The sequence below is a fragment of the Schistocerca gregaria genome, chromosome 7 (genome assembly GCF_023897955.1).
Source record: "Schistocerca gregaria isolate iqSchGreg1 chromosome 7, iqSchGreg1.2, whole genome shotgun sequence".
In the NCBI taxonomy this organism is placed as follows: domain Eukaryota; kingdom Metazoa; phylum Arthropoda; class Insecta; order Orthoptera; family Acrididae; genus Schistocerca; species Schistocerca gregaria.
In genome coordinates, this window is record NC_064926.1 from 123,055,332 (window position 1) to 123,076,514 (window position 21,183).

At 43.4% G+C, this 21,183-nt stretch overlaps 1 protein-coding gene across 2 annotated transcripts in view; it reads right to left on the reverse strand.

Moving 5' to 3' along the window:
* Positions 1 to 2,410: 2,410 nt before the first annotated feature.
* LOC126282014 (semaphorin-2A-like) overlaps positions 2,411 to 21,183 on the reverse strand; it is a 408,361-nt gene continuing 389,588 nt past the window's right edge. Inside the window, exons 12-14 of one of the 2 annotated variants that reach the window (XM_049981407.1) lie at positions 10,431 to 10,628; positions 7,710 to 7,953; positions 2,411 to 3,051 (exon numbers count right to left, since the gene is read on the reverse strand). In XM_049981407.1, the coding sequence (XP_049837364.1) occupies positions 2,956 to 3,051; positions 7,710 to 7,953; positions 10,431 to 10,628 (538 nt within the window). In that variant the 3' untranslated portion in view covers positions 2,411 to 2,955. Of the gene's footprint in view, positions 3,052 to 7,709; positions 7,957 to 10,430; positions 10,629 to 21,183 lie in introns of both variants that reach the window. The other variant, XM_049981406.1, reaches the window with a different exon arrangement.

Below are 21,183 nucleotides of genomic sequence, written 5' to 3' on the forward strand. Positions count from 1 at the left end.
ATGAAAGACTTCCAGAAATTTTTTTCTTGTAATTTCATTTTTAGATTGTGAGAAGCACTGCTTATGAACCAGCTCTTAAAGTAATTGTTGTAAATTTCTTAAAATATTTTCGCAAAACAGTTTTGTTTCTAGTTTTCTGATAGTACACTTCAAAATTAGTATGTAAGGTAACAACGGTGCTACAAATAAACTGAGAAGCACATTTTAAATCCGAGTGGCGAGCTTTAAAGTAATAGTGAGATTGCTGTTAATCGTGTAAGGGGATGACAACTCTGGATCTCGTCTCGAGGTTTGCGCTGAAATGTCGGACAAGCCTGCGCATAGTATGAATTTTCAGCATTCTTGGAAGAACGTCAGAGAGATTTTCTTTCAGTACGGTAGTCGGATACGCAAATGACATTAGATGCTGCTAATGAAGCAAATATGTCACACAATGTGCGTAATATTTAGTTCTTCAAGGTAATTTCGATCTATAATGCATCATTTTTACTTCTGAGAGCTACGCATCCCGACAATGTTTAGAGGTTGGAGACTATTTATATAAGGAATATTGGCAAATCACGTGGCGTTGTGAAGCAAGCGGTAGTCGACGGCTCACGGAACTTGGGTCTGGACATGACTGAGTACACGCACAAAAAAGCAATCTAAATTAACATCAGCGAACACTCCGCTGTTTAGAGTAAGATTTCATTTATAAAATTGACCGATACATTCATATTTCGTCTTGCTTGCGTTATGTACACTCCCTGAATTTCGGTAACAGATCTGAAAACACAAGCTAGGCATGTTCTCAATACTCTGTGCACGTACTATGACAACATAGTACGAAATACTTTCGGGATGGTACTGAAATAAATACGTAAAGTTTGGGGATATGTTAAACACACAGATACAAATTAGAAATGTTACTCTAACATATGTCTGCTAGAGTTTGATTTACCAATTAATTAATGGTATGACATCCATCCAATGAAAACTGCGTTATTCAGTGAACAACTGAATGTATTCAGTAGACTATTTTACTTGGCTTTGCTGTATCCTTGAGTTCAAAGAATAGTCGAGGCCTTTGGCTTGAGCTACAGTCAAATATTGTGTTGACACCTTAGCCACTGCATTTCTTAAAAACATTATATTGACGCTACCTATCAGCATCATTCAGTACACTGGATACGAATCGTGTTATGTTTTATGTGTGTGATGAGTTTCTGATGTATGTGTGACAGATATCTAGCATATTACACTACAGATTTCCAGGTCATATGAACTGAAATTTATCACCAGAGTTGTCTGGTAGGAGCATGTTAAGAGTCTCTTAGTTCCATACGCTGTACTGTCGACGGAGTTGAACCCAAAACATTGATATCTGTGGAGACATCTAAAATCCAAAGAGTGTACCGATGCTTGTAACAGTCGGGTGATATGCCAGTATTTCATCGTGGATATCTGTAAAGCTATTCACCTTCAGCCTGAGGATTTTAGAAAAGGTTGCAATACAACAACGCAAGATGCCCAGGGGTGTAGTGATGCAGGTCGAGAGTACTTCGGAAATTTCTTGTGATTTTATGCTAGAGATGAACCACTCTATTACCCCCGCTGGTTCTGCACGTGGAGTGTAAAACATTTAACAGGGGGAGGACGTCAAACGGGCCTACTTGGAGCAGGAGAGGCAGCACAGGACATTTTATTTTCTACGGTGTAGACGTTTACAAATAAATTAATAAAATTTTGTCAGCATGGCCAGGGAGGATACAGGGTTCACACTCATAGCAGCGGAAGTGCAAAAACACAACTAACTAAATTTTTTTAGATATGAAATTTCATCATTTTTTCACTTAATGGTGGCTGCATTTGTTGCTATAGGTACATTTTTCTTCACACGTAAGAGAGATTCTTTGATGAATTTTGCACAGCATACGAACCATTCTTACAGGCGTATGAAACTCTAGAATTTTCCAAATCTATTAAAAACCGTGTTAAAAATTGAAATAATTAATTACAAAATTTGATTTCTTTCTAGACATAAAGTATAAAACGTAACAGCTCATTCATTTTTTTCATAAATTAAATAGATTCTAGAGTTTCAGATACCTGTAAATATGGTTTGTATGCTGTGCAAAATTCATCGAACAGTCTCTCTTACTTATGAAGAAAAGTGTACCTATAGCAACAAATGCAGGCAATAGTAAGTGAAAAAAATGATGAAATTTCACTTGTAAAAAAATTATTTTCTTATGTTTTTTAACTTCAGCTGCTACGAGTGTGAATCCTGAATCCTTCCTGGTCATGCTGACAAAGTTTTATGAATTTACTTGTAAAAGTATACACAGTGTAAATTAAAACGTCCTGTGGTGCCTCTCCTGCTCCAACTCGGCTCGTTTGACGTCCTACCCCCCCCCCCCCCCTCCCTTAATGTCGTAATTGGCGATACCGTAGTACTTGTAAATGTTAAACAATAACTTTATCGGACTTGTGTTTCTACACCACATTTCATATGTGTATTGATGTCAGCAGCCTATCCTCGAAATTTGCCCAATTTGTGTAGAGCAGACTGATAGTGTCGCATTAATAATACGATAGGGGAAACGAATTATGAACTACGAGGGCACCGTGGAGCTTAGTATTCCTTATTAACTTAATGTCGTGGAAGAAAGACAAAAATTAATTTGTCACAAAACGACTGCATTTCTTCCCGAGACAAATATACGACAAGTCAATAAACGAAAACGAAATAATACTCGTCTCTCAAGGAGCGTCTGCAGCTTGCACTGCCACCTGTGACACTGCAGTCGACAGCATTCCAAGGATTTGTGAGAGTATCGTTCTGTGGCAGGCGCCTCGCACAGCGCCTGTTGCGAAAACAAGACGGCGCAAAGCAGCCACACAGCCAGCACTTCACGCCCGAACACGAGTCCCCTCTTCTTTACAGAGGCAGCACGTGTGTGTGTCTTTGTCAGGTTATCTAGAACCGTCGTTCCCGGCGTCCGCTTCTGGGAGCACGTTGTTTGACGCGACACTGCGCTGTTGATTGTCACTTTGCCGACTGTCACACACCTGGAACAAGGAACGAATGTTGACGCAAAACAACTTCTGCTTCAGCCTATTCATTGCGCAAAAGTTACTAGCGACTTCAGGAGGCTAGCTCCCGTCATCAAATATTTAGTTATTCATCAAATGAAAAATTAGGTAACAGTGGAATGAAGAAGGGATAAGAGAAGTCTTAAGACTATGCAACAATGACAACTGCGAATGGCCAGAGGACATCTGACAGTGCTAACGATTCCAATACCAAAGAGAATGAGTGCTAAGTAATATATTGAGTCTAGGGCAATTAGACTTGCGAATCAAAGATTGGGAAGGTAATGGAGGAGAAATTGTCAGGCGAGCAGTTTGGTTTTGAAAAGAATAGAGGCACACTAGATGCAGTAGGACTCTTTGCAAATTTATGGGGAGAGAGATTAACTAAGAAACGAAGGGGCCCACGCATGTGTGTTGTAGACCTGAAGAAGGTGTTTCACATTGTACCTTAGAACTATACTCTAAGAAATGAGACTGCAGTTGGAAAGCAAGTGACTTATAATCTCGTTCTACTTGAATGAAAAGGGGTCACTGTAAGCGAATTACGGTAAGATATTTCTTGTTTCCTCTCTCCAACCACTTGACATCTATAATGAGAAAATATAATGCAGTACTGCCCACTATATGAAATGGGGATAAAACTCATAGGAAGAAGACTACTATGCTTGAGATTTAGAAACGACATGTTCTTTACAGCTACGGGCAAAAGAGAGTTGTAGGAAATAGCGGGTGTCATTAAAGAGAAAGGAAAGAGCTGTGGAAGCGAAATCAGTACAAAGAAACCAAGAGTAGTGGTAACAGAAGGAATTAAAAGAGTGAAGGTAATGCTGAATAGAGAAACATTAGGATATCTCCACCACTTTAGAAACCTAGAAAGCGGAATAAAAAGCGACTGAAAGGGCAGCGCACAAATGGTCCATTGCCAAAAGGGCCATTTTGTTAGAGAACGAGAAGTCTAAGCAGGTGCATGGACAGACATTTGATACATTGTTTTCTTGGTGTGTCCTTCTGTGTGGCACAGCAACATGGACAATGAGGAAGGAAGACGGGTAAGAATTAAGACCTCTCCAGCGTGGATGTAGCGGACAGATCAAATAAGTTGAATTGATAGTATGAAAAATAATGGCCCAATATAGAAAACTGCCGTGTGTAACAATAAGAAGGAAAAGAAAATGAACAGGACATATGAGGCCGTCCTGAAAAATAATGCTTCTGAATCTTTTTTCAGTTGTTAATGTGGGTTGAGGTACTACATGTCACGCACATCAATCCGTCGAATTTCCCGCTTCACTGAAGAGTGTCAAACCAAACTACAGAGTATAACATGGCGTTCTGTAACTATGTCGGTTCGCGAGAAACAACGCTCTGTAATCGAGATTCTAATCGCAGAAGAATCCGTCGACACATGATGCACTCCCTCCTTCAGCATCAAAATGCACAAACCACACACGAGTGCTGCGACATTTGCAACAATACAACGTCCTGGGTTTACTGCCATCAGTTATCTTCTACACTATGGCGACCTGATCCCATCCAATTTTCATCTCTTTCCAAAACTTAAAGAACACTACCGTGGACTTCACTTTGATAATTATGAAACGGTGCAAGCAGAATTGAAGCTGTGGCTCCATCAACAAAGTCAGACATTCTACAGTGACAGTGTCAACACACTGGTCTCTCGTTGGGACACGTGTGTTCGCCGCTAGATTGACTATGGGAAGAAATTCATTTGTAGGTATGAAGAGTGAAGACGTAGAGTGTTTGTTTGATTGACAATCTTTAATAGTTATCACATGAAAAATTCGGAAGCACTACTTTCCGGCAAGCCCTCATTTGCTAAGGAATAAGGAGGGATTTATAAAGCCAGTAATGGATGGGTACGAGTAACTTCCCACCACATCCCAGTTCCTTTAAGATCAGAACTTGCAATTATAAAACAGGCCCACCCTACTGATTAGTGTACAAATGAATAGAGGGGATGGTCTGATAAAAAAAATGCCGAATTTTTGTAAGAACAGGCTTTTTGCTTGAATATGCTCATCCTTATATGCATTGTTATAGTACGAAACGATTTGTGAAACTGCAGAGAGAAACGTAAGAAAAAAATATAGTAAGTTCAACTGAATGTCTATGAGAACACAGAAATTGTCGAGGAAGAGTGTGTGATTCACATTGCGAAACAACTTGGGACAAGACTGGGAAGTGCTGTGAAGGGAATCGGGCACAAAACGTGAGCCGGCCGATGTGTCCGAGCGGTTCTAGGCGCTACAGTCTGGAACCGCGTGACTGCTACCGTCACAGGTTCGAATCCTGCCTCGGTCATGGATGTGTGTGATGTCCTTAGCTTAGTTAGGTTTAAGTAGTTCTAAGTTCTAGGGGACTGATGACCTCATCAGTTAAGTCCCATAGTGCAGAGAGCCATTTTTTATCAAAACGTGACTTTCGGTGGGAAAGAACGTAAAAGTTTGAAAGAGGGAACAATTGTGAAGCTGACTCTTTATTACAGAAGAGCTATAGTTGACAATGCTCCAGATACAACGGCAATGAAAAGTGCGATCTATGCAACACTCTACTACTGCATGAGCACTGATGAAAAACCCAACACATGAAGTGTTCAAAAGTTGACAATTCTTGGCGTGTCTTTAATTATTCTCTTTCCATAGGAGAACAAACTAAATCACACAAAACTGCTGTCCACACCGTTCAGAGACCATCTATCGTTGTTAGAATGACATCTGTTTATCAAAGGTTGCTACGGTCGCAGGTTCGAATCCTGCCTCGGACATGGATGTGTGTGATGTCCTTAGGTTAGTCAGGTTTAAGTAGTTCTAAGTTCTAGGGGACTGATGACGCCGGCTGTTAAGTCCCATAGTGCTCAGAGCCATTTGAACCATTTTTTAGAGATAACATGTGTCTGTGGTCAGGCTATCACAGACACCGCCGAGCATGGCTACACTGGTGTTGTGAATGAGTCAACTGGAGACAGCAATAGCGCTCTGTTGTTTTCAGTCATAAGAGTACGTTCTGCGCGTGTGAAAGTGATGGACGTACACGCGTATGACAGAGACCTGCCTATCCCAGAGTGCATTCACCCACAAACGCAGGCCTCATGGTGCGGTGTAGAAACTGCATATCGCGGTTACATTTGGTGTTTCTGAAGGTAAATTAATCAGTGCCCCATACACTGCAGGTGAGCTACTGCCATTCCTTCGATAGGCAGATGTTGCGTTTTTCAGCAGGACAATGCACGTATAAGTACGGCTGTTGCGACAAACGTGGTCACCATGACGTAAAACAACTGCCCTGGCCACGAAGATCACAAGATCTCTCGCCAATTGAACACCTATGCGACATGAAGCAGGAACTTATTTCTTCACGAGAGCCTGCAAGAACCAATAATGAACAGTAGCAAAAGGTGCAAGATGATTGGGGCATTCTGTCGCAAGTTTCTCTTTGGCAACTTAATGATGATTTATGTGGTGTCACCGCCAGACACGACACTTGCTAGGTGGTAGCCTTTAAATCGGCCGCGGTCCGTTAGTATATGTCGGACCCGCGTGTCGCCACTATCAGTGATTGCAGACCGAGCGCCGCCACACGGCTGGTCTAGAGAGACTTTCTAGCACTCGCCCCAGTTGTAGAGGCGAGTTTGCTAGCGATGGTTCACTGACTTCTACGCTCTCATTTGCCGAGACGATAGTTAGCATAGCCTTCAGCTACGTCATTTGCTACGACCTAGCAAGGCGTCATTATCAGTTATTATTGATACTGTGAGTCATGTAATGTCAAGAGCGACGTTCGTCATTAATGGATTAAATTTAAGTATTCACCAGCTATGTCCGTTGTTTCTAAATTCTAATTTCCTTGCCCTGTTCCAGACCTCACGCCAGCCTGCTTGAGCTAAATCGCGTGCCTTTCGGGCTCCTCTAGTAACACGGTGTTGGCTCACCTGCCAACCACAACAATTTACATGCGAGAATACACGCCTGTGTTGCAGCCAGGAGTGGGCTAGACTGCGTATTGATGCGGCTGTTTCGGCGCTCTTTGCTATTACACGTGTTTTTCGTTTGGGACGTATTTTTATCACATATTCAACAATCATGCACTACTTGTCACATCACTTGTTAATAAAATGACTTAGCCTTTGAAGGTGTTGCATTCCATGCTGGTCGTGTAGTAGGTTACAGCACCATTTAAAAGTGCATACCAAACTTTTACGGCGATGACGTTAAAAGTGGTGGTGGTTCAAAAACCTTTCAAATGGCTCTGACCACTATGGGATTTAACTGATGAGGTCATCAGTCCCCTAGAACTTAGAACTACTTAAACCTAACTAAGCTATCACACACATCCACGCCCGAGGCAGGATTCGAACCTGCGACCGTAGCGCCTAGAACCGCTCGGCTACTACGGCAGGCAGTGGTGGTGGCTCTTGGCTTTGCGTGGGCTTCTCTCATATATGACTGTAAGGTTACATCATTTCATAAGATCAAAATGTTGGAGACGAGAACCTACATGTGTTGGAGAAATTACATGTACAGGAACAAACACGACGAGTTCAGTTGGTACGGCTGGCTCTTCAGTGAGCATCGAGATGCGGGTACAGGAGGACTGTAGGACTGTTGGGAGCTCACCGCCTTGCGCTCCTGCCACGCCTGCATGGCGCGCCGGTACTTGTCGAACTCGCGGCACCAGTCCGAGTAGACGTGGCGGTAGTCGCGCGACTGCGTGGGCGCCGCGCAGCGGTACGCGTCCACGGTGACGTTGAGCGCGCACAGCAGGCTGCCGCCCAGCCAGCAGTCGTAGCGGCCCGCGTCCACCTCCGTCACCGACAGCACCACCAGGCCGTGCTCCGACGTCTCCACGTACTTGTCAGACCTGCTGGAGGAACCCAGGAACTTTCACCAGAGCAAGGAGGAAACGACGAAACTACTGTGCGTCTCCATTTACATTCCTTCTTCCTTATTATCTCCAGAGCTTTGAGTCAGACTTTTGAGAAAAAAAGAACGTGAATATCGGGGACTGGCTGTGTTGACTTTCGCTGGCAAGTGCTCTAGCGACTGAGCTATTCAACCACTACTTACGATACCACCGTCATGGTTATGCATCCGGCAGTACCTCATCTCCTACCTTCCAAACTTCAGATACGTTCTCCAGCAATGTTCTGGGACTAGCACACATGGAGGGAAAGATATTTACGAGGCATGTATTACCCACAACATGGTTCCTTTCGAGAATGAATTTTCATTCTGGACTGTGCGCTGATCTGATATATAGGTGAACATCCTTCCTCAAAAACATTCGTAATTGGATTAGTAAAAAATAGAGCCCAAAATGCCATAACAACAAATTAATCCATGTTGTCGCTGTGGTCTTCAGTCCAGAGACTGGGTTGATGCAGCTCTACCCTGTGCAAGCTTCTTCATCTCCCAGTACCTACTGCAACCTACATCCTTCTGAAACTGTTTAGTGTATTCATCTCTCGGTCTCCCTCTACGATTTTTACGCTCCACGCTGCCCTCCAATACTAAATTGGTGATCCCTTGAAGCCTCAGACTATGTCCTACCAAGCGATCTGTTCTTCTAGTCAAGTTGTGCCACAAATTTCTCTTCTCCCCAATTTTATTCAATACCTCCTCATTAGATATGTGATCTGAGAAATAAACCCTTCATCAAACTACCGAGAAACTCTCCGACACAATGAGCAAAAGAAGAATTGATTCTTATGGACATATACTTTGAAAAAATCCGAATAGATTAATAAAAACTCTTTATTGCTTCTGCAACGAAAAAACGCAACCAATTTGGTTTACAAAAACGAAAAGGGACTTCAAAGAACTCTTAATCACAGAAAATATGCTCATAGTTAAAACTTCAAGTAAGCAAATAAATAAAAGATAATAAAGAGAGGATGGAAGTCAAAATGAAAACCAAATGAACAATCCAAATCTCTGAAGAATAAAGGAAATCAAGATTAGAAAGAATGAAAAAATAATGGGGTAATAGAAATGCTTTTCAAATTATATGACACAGGTAGACATACAAAAAATGTATTACGAAAATTTATTTATGATAGAGCTGATTAGCAAAGTAATATAATTACACCTTTGTAAATCGCAAGATCCTGATTACATATTTCGTTATTTTTGTTTGCTGTTCATTGTATTGTGAAGGGAACCTGTAGCCTAGATTGAATATCATAATATAATTTGTAGAAATAAATTTAATTATAGTTTATTTATAATACAAATTGATTATCAAATAATCACATTCAGATTAATAAAGCAAATTTTGTTTATTGTGACTGTTATGTCTCATTCATCAAAATTTCATTTTAATTTCTTGATGTTGAATTTAGTTCATTTACAATTAATAGAAACTAATTAATTACAATAAATCGTAACGATTACACAAGTAATTGTAGGGATGATGTATTTATCATTTAGTTTGACTTGTAGTTTTGAAACAAATATGAGTTTAATAGTTAATTTCTTTCATTAACCTTTTTATTTAAAATAATAACCCAATAGTTTTTAAGATACATGTTATAGGATCAGTAATGTATGACTTATTAGAAATGGAATATAACAGTGAGATTAAACCACCTATTCCAATTACATCTCAGTAAATTCTTACTACGGTTTCCTTATTATTCTGGGTGTTTTGACTAACATATCAAATAGAGTTTACTATTTTTTATTAATAACTGAATCATTGAATAATATGGTCTGAGAGCATTATGTTTCAAGTTTCATCCCATGTCTTCAGATCTGAAGTTACTGTTACTTCAGCGACCTATAAACTTTGGTCATTAGTGATTATAAACAATCCGCCTCGATTGCAAATAGAAACCGGATGTTGACCTAGGTTTCGGTGCGGGTAGCCACGCCTTCTTCGATACACACTAAAACTGCAAACTGCCTAAAGAAGCATGGTCCAACATTAACACAGAACGCCCAAAAGGGTCAAAAGACTCGCATAAAATGCAAAATAAACGGTACGTGTGTACCATGTCAATAGCTATACTTAGCTCAAACGTCAGAAGCGTGTTTCCTCACCCCACTGATGATGTGCTGGTGTATGAAGTTACAATGGCACAGAGCATATCTTCTGGGTGATTCACGTTTTATATCTTCCATAAAATACAGGATGCAGTGCACAGATCTGTTTAGGGATACGGTTCAGTCCAGTTGGCTACAGAGTATTCATTTCATTCGTTCAACTAGCATTAACTTTATTGAACGTTATTTGTCTAACAATGGCACTGCTCCTCTTGGTGTATGTGAAGTATAATTGAACACTTTTCAGGTGGAAGGTATTTGGTCAAGAACTTGGAGCTGACATTGTGGACTCACCTGTATGCTATGGGCGCCGGCAACGCGCCTGGCGAGAACGGCGTGTGCGTCCAGGAGAAGTGGTGTCCTCGCAGCGCCCTGGGCACGCGGTGGAAGCAGCCCAGGTGCACGCTCTGCCCCCACGTGGCTGCCAGCACGCGCTGCGCGGCGCTGCCGTCGCAGATGCCGGGCCGGCTCTCCGTCACGTCTTGTAGCAACCTGCGGGTGGGCACGCCGAGGTGATCGCTCCCTGCGCTAAACGCCTGTCGTCACCCTGAAGCGTCTCACAAGATGAAGCCGAAGCCCGCAGTATTCAATTATTTCGACGAGCTTCAAAGTGCTTGCCAACTGTGGCAGGCTGCGGAAGGCGAGAGGCGTTGGTAACAGGAGGTAGAGAAGATTTAAACATTACTTGCGTAATCTACCAGCCGCTCAATTCCTCGACGATGGAAATGTATCGCTTATAATGACAACAAGTACACCTGACCTCTTTGAGGGCGTCCACATCAAAACTGGTGTTAGCGACGATGAATCGGTTGGACAGTGAAACAATCATTACCAAGTATAACGCATAATTGAAACAAACAGAAACATATATATTTTTTCTGTGAACTAGAAAAAAATATCAGTTGCGTAATTGAAATTTACTGGCAGATTAAAACTGTGTGCCGGACCGAGAGTCGCACTCGGGACCTTTGCCTTTCGCGAGCGAGTGCTAGTTCCGCAAGGTTCGCAGGAGAGCGTCTGTGAGGTTTAAAAGATAGGAGACGAGGTACTGGCGAAATTAAAGCTCTGAGGACGGGGCGTGAGTCGTGCTCGGGTAGCTCAGTGGTAGAGCACTTGCCAGCGAAAGGCAAAGATCCCGAGTTCGAGTCTCGGTCCGGCACACAGTTTTAATCTGCCAGGAAGTTTCAGCGCACGCTCTGTAGAGTGAAAATTTCATTCTAGAAACATGCCCTAGGCTGTGACTGAGCCACGTCTCCGCAATAACTTTTCTTCCAGGAGTGCTAGTTCTGAAAGGTTCGCAGGAGAGCTTCTGTGAAGTTTGGAAGGAAGGAGAGCAGATACTGGCAGAAGTAAAGCTGTGAGGACGGGAAGTGTGTCGTGCTTGGGTAGCTCAGTTGGTAGAGCACTTGCCCGTGAAAGACAAAGGTCCCGAGTTCGAGTCTCGGTCCGGCATACAGTTTTAATCTGCCAGGAAGTTTCATATCAGCGCACACACCGCTGTAGAGCGAAAATTTCATTCTAGTAGTGACATTGTTTAGTGAGAACTTGAAACTTTCAGCACAGACCGGTAGCACGTAGAGGAACTATGGCTCATGTTTAAGAGAATAGACCACGCACGGGTAAGATATGTACCTAGCAGAACAGTTCATAATGGGAGGAAACCTTCATGGTATACAGTCACTGTAAAGAAACTTCTAAAGAAACAGAGATTACTGCTTAAAAGGGATAAAACCAAGCGTTGGGCTATAAATAGAGAGATGCTGAATGAAATACGTTTGGCTGTCAAGACAGCAATGTGTGATGCCTTCAATGACTACTGTAGCAGAGTATTGCCAAATGGCGTTTCACAAAATGTTGTGGTAGTCTGTACAGTCTGTTAGTAGCACCAAAGTTCGTGTGAACGCCTAGAAAATGAGAGAAGATATGAAATTGAAGGTAGCAAAGCAAAAGCTGAGATGCGTCACTCCGTTTCCAAAGAAAAACCCAGGACAATTGTCACAATTAAATCCATGTGCAACTGGAAAGATAAATGAAATAACTATTAATATTGAGAAACAGCTGAAATCGTTAAAATGTGCAGAGTTCCATGCCCCAACGGAATCCTTGACAGATTCTATATCGAATTTACGGATGAGTTACTCCCCTTTCTAACTGTAATCTGTTGTACATCTCTCGACCAAACAACCGTGCCCAGTACTTTGAAGAGGCACGTGTTATACTCATCTACAAGAAGAGCAGTAGAAGTGATCCACAAAACTAAAATAGAATACCCTTGACTTCGATTTGTTATACAATCTTAGAACATATCCTGAGCTCAAACATAATGATGTATGTTGAACAGAATGACCTCAACGCTAAGGAGCACGGATTTCGGAAACATCGATTACGTGAAACCCAAGTCGCCCTCTCCTCACGTGTCATACTGAAAGCTTTGGATCGAGACAGCCAGGCAGATGCAGTTTTTCTTGATTTCCGAAAAGCATTTGAGTCAGTACCGCGCCTACGCTTATTGTCAAAAGTTCTATCATATGGGGTATCAAGTGAAATTTGTGACTGGATTGAGAACTTTTTGGTAGCGAGGACACACCATGCTGTCTTGAATGGAGGATTATTGTCAGATACAAAAGTAGACCCCAGAGAAGTATGTTGGAGCCGTTGCTGTTCATGGTGAATATTAATGAGCTAGCAAGCAATAATAATAGGAAATTCAGACTTTTTGCAAATGATGCAGTTATGTATAATGAAGCACTATCTGAGAGAAGCTGCATAAATATTCAGTCAGACGTTGATAAGATTTCGATGTGGTGCAGATATTGGCAACTTGCTCTGAATGTTCAGAAATGTTAACTGTCGCACTCCATAAAACGAAAAAAATTAGTATCCTGGCCGGCCGCGGTGGCCGTGCGGTTCTAGGCGCTTCAGTTCGGAACCGATCGACTGCTACGGTCGCAGGTTCGAATCCTGCCTCGGGCATGGATGTGTGTGATGTCCTTAGGTTAGGTAGGTTCACGTAGTTCTACGTTCTAGGGGACTTATGACCTAAGATGTTAAGCCCCATAGTGCTCAGAGCCATTTGCACCATTATTTTAGTATCCCGTGACTATAACGTCATATGCTGGAATCGGCCAACTGGTAGGAATACCTGGGTGTAACACTTCGTAAAGATAGGAGATGGAACGATCACATAGGTCCAGTCGTGGGCAAAGCAGGTGGAAGAGTTCAGTTTGTAGATAGAATACTGGGGAAGTGCAATCAGTCTACAAAAGCGATTTCTTACAAATCACTCTTGCCTGTGGTTCTAGAATATTGTTCAAGTGTGTGGGACGTGCACGGGAATGGACTAACAGGGGGTACTGAAAATACAATTAGAAGGGCAGCACGAATCGTTAGGGGTTTGTTTAATTCCTGAAAGTGTGTTACAGAGATACTGAAGGAATTGAACTGGCAGACTCTTGAAGAGAGATGTATACTATCCCGAGAAAGTCTATTAAGAAAGTTTCAAGTACCTGCTTTAATGATTAATCTATGGATATACTACAACCTCCTACGTATCTCTCAAATAGGGAGATGGAAGTAACTACTGCACGCACAGAAGCATTCAAACAATCATTTTTCTACGCTCCATACGTGAATGGAACAGGAAGAAACCGTAATAACTGGTATAGTGTGATGTACCCTATATTATGTACTACACCGTGGTTTGCAGATTATAGGTATAAACGTAAATGAAGAACAGGACAATTATTTTGATAGAAATACAAATAAACAGCTCAAGATTCTGCATGTAGACTCCATTAGACAGAGCAATCAAAAATGTGCAGTGATTGTGTCTAATCTGCATCTTAACAGATTGTGAGAAATTGTGCAATTTGTGATTCTGATTCGCTTTACACATACTTACGATTTCTCTTGGTGTTCAAGCGAGTCAAGAACTTGAAATGTCGAAGATATTCACCATCTGTCACTCTACCAGAAATAAGCCAGACCATTGAAGCGGTAAGACACACATTATTATGGCAGGGCAAATAACGTTCATTGAATGCTGCACAATACTTCAGGGTGACACAGGCGCGCGAAACTATTTATGAGCATAATCACAAAGTATCTACAAGCAACGGTTCGAATGTTCTACCAATAGTTCAGTTCCTCGACGACGGGAATCCGACAATCGCTATGTCAACTTCCTCATAATCGGAAAATCTGCGATTATTTGTAATTATTTCTCGATTACCAGAACACTGTCAGCTGTCGTCGATGTCAACTGCGATCCTTTCCGACCAGCATCAATGTCGTCCGTGTGACGGTGATCAAACTTTGGGTACCGTTTCACTACGGCTGGACACGACATTGCATTTGGTCCAATTGCCGTCAGAATTACACGGTGAATTTTTGTGTAAGATGGACTTTTTGGTTACGAGTATCTTCCTGTCCCATGTACTGCAACTTTGGAATACGGATCCCGTTACTGCTCTGTTGGACTTACTGTGAGGCTCGGGCAGTCTAACGCACTGCTTTCCGGGCGGGGAGGTGTGCCGGTCTCCGGTAAGTATCCGCCCGGCGGATTAGTGTCGAGGTCCGGTCCGGTGTGGCAGCCAGTCTGTGGATGGTTTTAAGGCGGTTTTCCATATGCCTCTGCGAATACAGGCTGGTTCCCCTCATTCCGTCTCACTTACATGTCGGCAATTGCTGCGAAAACACTTTCTCCACGTACACCATACTCACTCTACACGCAAGCATTGGGGTTACACTTGTCTGTGTGAGACGTACCCCACGGGGGGGTGGGGGGGGGGGGGAGGGGGGGGGGGTGCAAACTGCACAATAGCCGTGGGTTCGGTATGGTGCGGCGGTGGTGTGTTTGGACTGCTGTAGCCTGTTGTGGGGTTGTTTACCATTGAGGGCTACGGCGGGGACGAAGTCACCAGTTCCATAAAATACAATAGAGTACTGTGAGGCACATGTTACCCGCGCCATAGCAGATTTGTGTCTGTAGGAAATCCAGAACAAGTTCCAGGTGATCAAAAAGACGGAATAATGCAGATAGAGAAGTGTAAATTGACACACGTACTTGGAATGAAATGGTGTTTCATTAGAACAAAAAAAAAAAAAAAAAATACAAAAGTTCAAATATGGTCGACAGATATCGCTTTATCTGATCAGAATAGCAATAATTAGCATAACAAAGTAAGACAAAGCAAAGATAATGTTCTTTACAGAAAATGCTCAATATTTCCACCATCATTCCTCAACAATAGCTGCAGTCGAGGAATAATGTTGTGAACAGCACTGTAAAGCGTGTCCGGAGTTATGGTGAGGCATTGGCGTCGGATGTTGTCTTTCAGCATCCCTAGAGATGTCGGTCGATCACGATACACTTGCGACTTCAGGTAATCCGTAAGCCAAAATCAGACGGACTGAGGTCTTTGGACCTGGGAGGCCAAGCATGACGAAAGTGGCGGCTGAGCACACGATCATCACCAAACGACGCGCGCAAGAGATCTTTCACGCGTCTAGCAATATGGGGTGGAGCGCTATCCTGCATAAACATCGTACATTCCACCGGGTGTTTATCAGCCAGGCTGGGGATGATGCCATTCTGTAACATAGCGGCGTACCTCTCACCCGTCACGGTAGCAGTTACAAAACCAGAATCACTGACTTCCTCGAAGAAAAAAGAACCGATAACGGTTGATGTGGTAAATCAAGCGATACCGTGACTTTCTCGTCGTGCAATAGTGTTACCACGACAGTTCTTGGATTTTCGGTAGCCCAAATTCTGCAGTTGTGGGCGTTGACAGACCCTCGGAGCTTCGTCGGTCCACAACTTGTTTCTCAACCAATCGTCATCTTCTGCTATCTTTTGAAACGCCCACATCGCAAATGTCCACCACTACACTAAATCGCCAGATAACATTTCATGATTGTATTTTGTACGGATAGCCTCAGTGCCAACCAAACAGTAGTGTATGGAATGCCGGTGCGACGTGCGACTGCACGAGCGCTGATTTCCCCGTGCATAGACGAACCCGCTACAGTCTGCATTTCTTCCTGAACTGTCTCAGCAGCATTACGCCTTGTGCTCGGTCGGCCACTAAGGGGTCTATCGTCCAAACAACCCGTGGCTTCTAACTTCGAAATCATTCTCGCCACAGCTGCATTTGTCAACGGACCTTTACCCGTTCGAAGTCCCTTCCTATGACGATAGGATCGTAACGCTGAACTAGCACATTCCTCATTCTGATAATACAGCTTCACTACAAGTGCCTTTTCAGGTAACGTCAACATGCTGCGACCGCTGGCGCATCTGAGTCTCTCTCTCATTACAGCTCGTTTTATACACGATTGTCATGCGCAGTCACTGGCGGTTTGCTGTCCAGCGCCATCTGTCAGACATTTTGTGAACTTTGTTTTTTTTTTCTAATAAATCCCCATGTCATTCCAAGCATGTGTGTCAGTTTTTACCTGTCTATCTACATTATTCCGTGGTTTATTAAGTTTTCAAATTTATACTAACTTTTGACCACCCGGTACATCTCTTCTGACAATGTGCCTCTCTTGTTGTGCAATGGTCTTAGGAGGGGAAGACATACGCAAATTATTTTTGAAATCCCCTCATGTATAAAAAACACGCATCCGTCCCGATAGTCAGTTCCTGATGCAGAAGATGGCATCCATCTTGGTTGACTCGAGTATTTAGCTCAGACAAGACGTTGTTTGAACACTAGCAGAATTTTATACATATTGTCGTGAAAGACAATGACAACATGTACCTGTATACTCTGCAAAGAATTCTGATGTGCATGGCAGAGGATACCTTTCTATTGTACTCCGTAGTAGTTATGCCTCTCATTTCACTCGTGTAAGATGACAGCATAAATTGCAGTATGTACTCTGTATTTCGACTAAACTTTACTTTGACGATATTACTGGTGTAACGCAGATTTCACAGTTAATGCTGGTAACTGGAGGTTACTAAGTTATCTCTTGCGGGAAAATTGGTGGCGCACATTTTCATGTGCCTGCCAGTCCAGTGTTTACAAACTTTGCGAAAAGTTCTCACATTGGAAAAACAAGCAAATGATAATTCGTTCTGCCCTTATTTACATACCTCCTGCTGCCACTATAGCCGTCCATAATTACGAAAGCGTTGCCGGTGCAGGATTTTACTCATTAACTGACTTCTCGATTATGTCCCATAAATATTCAGTGGGATTCATATCGGGCCATGTGGGTGGCCAGATCATTCGTTCGATTTGCCCAGAATGTTCTTCAAATAGCGAACAACTGTGGCCTAGGTAACATCGTTCTTTAGGAATATGAAGTCCATGAACGGCTACAAATGGTTTCGAAGTACGTGAACATAACCATTTCCAGTCAACAATTGATTCATTTGTGCTAGAGGATCCAGTCGATTCCGTATAAACACAACCCACATCATAGTGGAGCCACCACCAGCTTGCCTAGTGCCTTGCTAACAACTTGAGTCCATGGCTTCATGGGATCTCCACTATACTCGGACACTACCATCAGCTCCTACCAACTGAAATCGGGACACATCTGACCACGACACGGTTTTCCAGTCGTCTGGGGTCTATCAGATATGATCACGGGCGCAGGAGAGACGAGTCGGTCCTCCGCTGTCACAGCCCATTAATGGCAAATTTTGTTACACTGTCTCAACGGATACGCTCGCCGTACGTCCCACACTGATCTCTGTGGTTATTTCTCGTAGTATTGCTTTCCTGTTGGCGCTCACAATCCTACGCAAAGAACGCTGCTCACGGTCGTTTACTGTGACCGTCGACCAGAGCGCTGTCGGTGGTGACAGGTAACGCCTGAAATTTGGTATTCTCGGCTAGTTATTGACACTTTAGATTTCGGAATTTTGAATTCCCGAACGTTTTCCGAAACTGAATATCTCATGCATCAACTAGCCTTCCGCATTCAACGTCTATTGATTCCCGTCGTGTGGTGATAATCAAGTAGTGAGTCTATTCCCAAGAATCACCTGAGTACAAACAACAGCTCCGCCAATGCTCTGCCGTATTCTATCTACCTTGTGTACTCGATATTACTATCATCTGTGTATGAGCATGAAGCTATCCCATGACTTTTCCTCAGTGTGTATTTGTACATTCTTTTTTCAGACAGTTTTTCATCATTAATAACATCATGTGAGGTTGGTATTGACAATGTGTGGTGGATCATTAATATACAAGAGTCCACCACACTTTCATAAAACAGTCTGTTGTTGCATCTACGGCTATCGAGGACTCTCCAGCCGAGGTAACATCCTGTGTCTCAAGTGGTAAAGAGTACAGCAGTCAGTCGCAAATTCTGTTTACTGCAACACCAGATTTCTACTGTGTGACCAATCTTCACTGCTAAAAGACGTTTACAAAAATGCAGTTACAATAAGGCAACATGCGAGCCTTGCTATACAATGATCAGCCAGAACACTGTGACCCTCTACCTAGTACGTCCGCCTTTGTTGTTGGAGCCTTGCGTTTTAAAATGATTGACTTCTTGTGTGTACGTGTAATCATATGGCTTCGTGTGGTAGCCATATGTTCGTGGTAGTAACGGGTGTGGTGGTATGGTTCGTCCCTCGGACGACCTAGTTGCCGGATTATTCGATTCTTGGATGCTCTTCTTCTGTAGTATGGGGTATAGGCATTTTTCTTCATTTCCAAAATTCCAAGCTGATCTACAGCTTCGTGGATACGCTGGGCAGGAAGACGTGGTAGTAGTCTCTGCAACTGAGTCTTTCATACGCTGACCCATTCTGCACTTCCATATGTCGTGTCTGGGCCAACGTCAAGTGAAAAGGTGATCAAGCCGTATCAGGCCAATAGGGCCTCCACATATATATAGAAAGCCAAAATCAGATTCTGAATGAGAGCAAAATGACGCACTCTTCCAGACAAAACTGGAAATGAGTAAATAAGGGATGAATTAAGAATAAATTCTTTTGATGGAAGAACTGTAATCTGTAGAAATGGTTGGAGAGGGCATAACGATAGGATGCTGAAGGAGAGATTTCTAAGGCGTGTGTTACAGTGTAGCTCTCAGGGAAGACGATATCCTGGAAGACAAAAGAAACGATGGTCAGAAATGTTCTGGAGCTAGAACGGTCAACATTGCCTAATCCATGGAGTGCGGAAGAAGAGAGCCCTCACGTCTCTCACAAAAATAATGCTCCCGTTCTACTGATACGCCAACTCGTGTCTGCTATCGTACTCGTGACCTAGTAGTAACAGGCACTGGTCCCAACAGCTTCAGCAGCATCACAGATTGGTAAGCCAAATACTTGTATAATGGCTATCTCCTTAATCGCGTGGTGGACAACTTTTACAACGCAATACAGGAGCGATTCTGTGTGGCATGGAATCGACAATGTGGCAGCACTAGACGTTAAGCACAGGATACATAGCTCATGTAAATTATGGGAGCGATTTTTGTGGGTGCGGAGATAGCACCCGATTGTACCCAGATCTGGTCCATCGGGTTCAAGCCGAGCGAATTTAGCTGTCGAGATGTCTACGTGAGTTCACTAACATGTTCCTCAAACCACTATATCACGATTATGGCTTCGTACTACGAGCAGTTACCTTGCTGGAAGATAGCATCGCCGGCGGGGAAGACGTCAGGTATGAAAAGATGCAGGTGCCCTGACATAATGTTCACGTAATCCACAGCAGGCGTAGTTCTTTCAGTTACCATGGAAGCGATGGTGGTTATATCCAATAGCATAATACAGTAGCCCCCGGCATGCATTCATGGCGTGGTGCATGTTTTGAGCAACCTTTCGCGCCGATGACGACATATCATCACGTGACCATCGATCTGGTGTAGCAAGAAACGTGATTCATTCGGCAAGGTGACACGTTTACACTCACCCGCAGTCCAATCTGGACTGGCCGATGCCCTTGAGTCAGCAGGGGAACACGTAGGGCTTGTCTGCTGCAGAGCCTCAGGTACAACAATGTGTCCTGAACGACGTGCTAGCAACTCTTCTGTCTCCACAAGTATTGTATGTACTTTGTCGTCAGATCTCCCAGAGGTCGTCGCCTTTCGTTCCTAACAGAGACGGAAAGTCTGCAACTTCCAGGTCGTGCGGTGAAGTTGGGATGTCCAATACCTTATTGCCCACTCGAGGTTTCACCGTTCTTTAACCAGATTCCACAGATGTTCACCACCGTGACGTGGAATTGACGACTAACCTCGCCGTTTCCAAGATAAATTATCTTACGTGCAACCTCACAACAATCTACCGTATGTCAAAGTCGCTTATCTCAGCGGCCTATTCGTTCGCTGGAAATGTTGTCTTTTTGTCTCTGCTTTGATTATATACGTTACACATGAACGTAAAGCCACTTGGCGGGATCCAGGCTCACGGTGGCAATGGCACGATTATTTGGATCATCAGTGTAGGGTGAACCTTTATTGGTGTTTCCTCAGCATTTCTATATATCCTAGTAGTTTGTTTGTACTTTTTGTTACATCCTATATATGGGCTGGAAAAAAGTGTGGAAACACCAAGACCACAACACATTGCCATTCCTAACACGCTATAGGAAACCTGTTGGCATTCAAAACAGCTTCGAGTAGAATGGATAACTACTGCTGAGCCGTGTGAGGCTCGCCCTGGAGCCTTTGGTAGGTTGGCATCGTGTAATAGGGATAGTGGCGTCTCGTTTTTTGTTCCTTCTGTTTACTGGCACCACTACGTCTGCTGACATTGTCTGTCTGCGAGTGGCAGCTGCAGCGTTTATCGATATCTAATACCCATACTATCTTTGGAAGGACGTGAAATGTTTTCCAGGTCGGGTGAGTCGGTAGTTTGGTTAGGGCGGAGGAGCAGAGTCGTCCAGCAGCGCGAGGACATGGCAGGACCGCTAGCGGGTTCGCAGGCATTGCCGGATCGAGGGGCTGTCTGTATTTGCAAAGGCCTCAACCTCGTTGTCCACCGGACCCAGCAGTTGAGGGAACATTAATCCAGTATCGAAACCTCCATTTTGGTGATCACGCCAATTGTTCGTGCGTTATT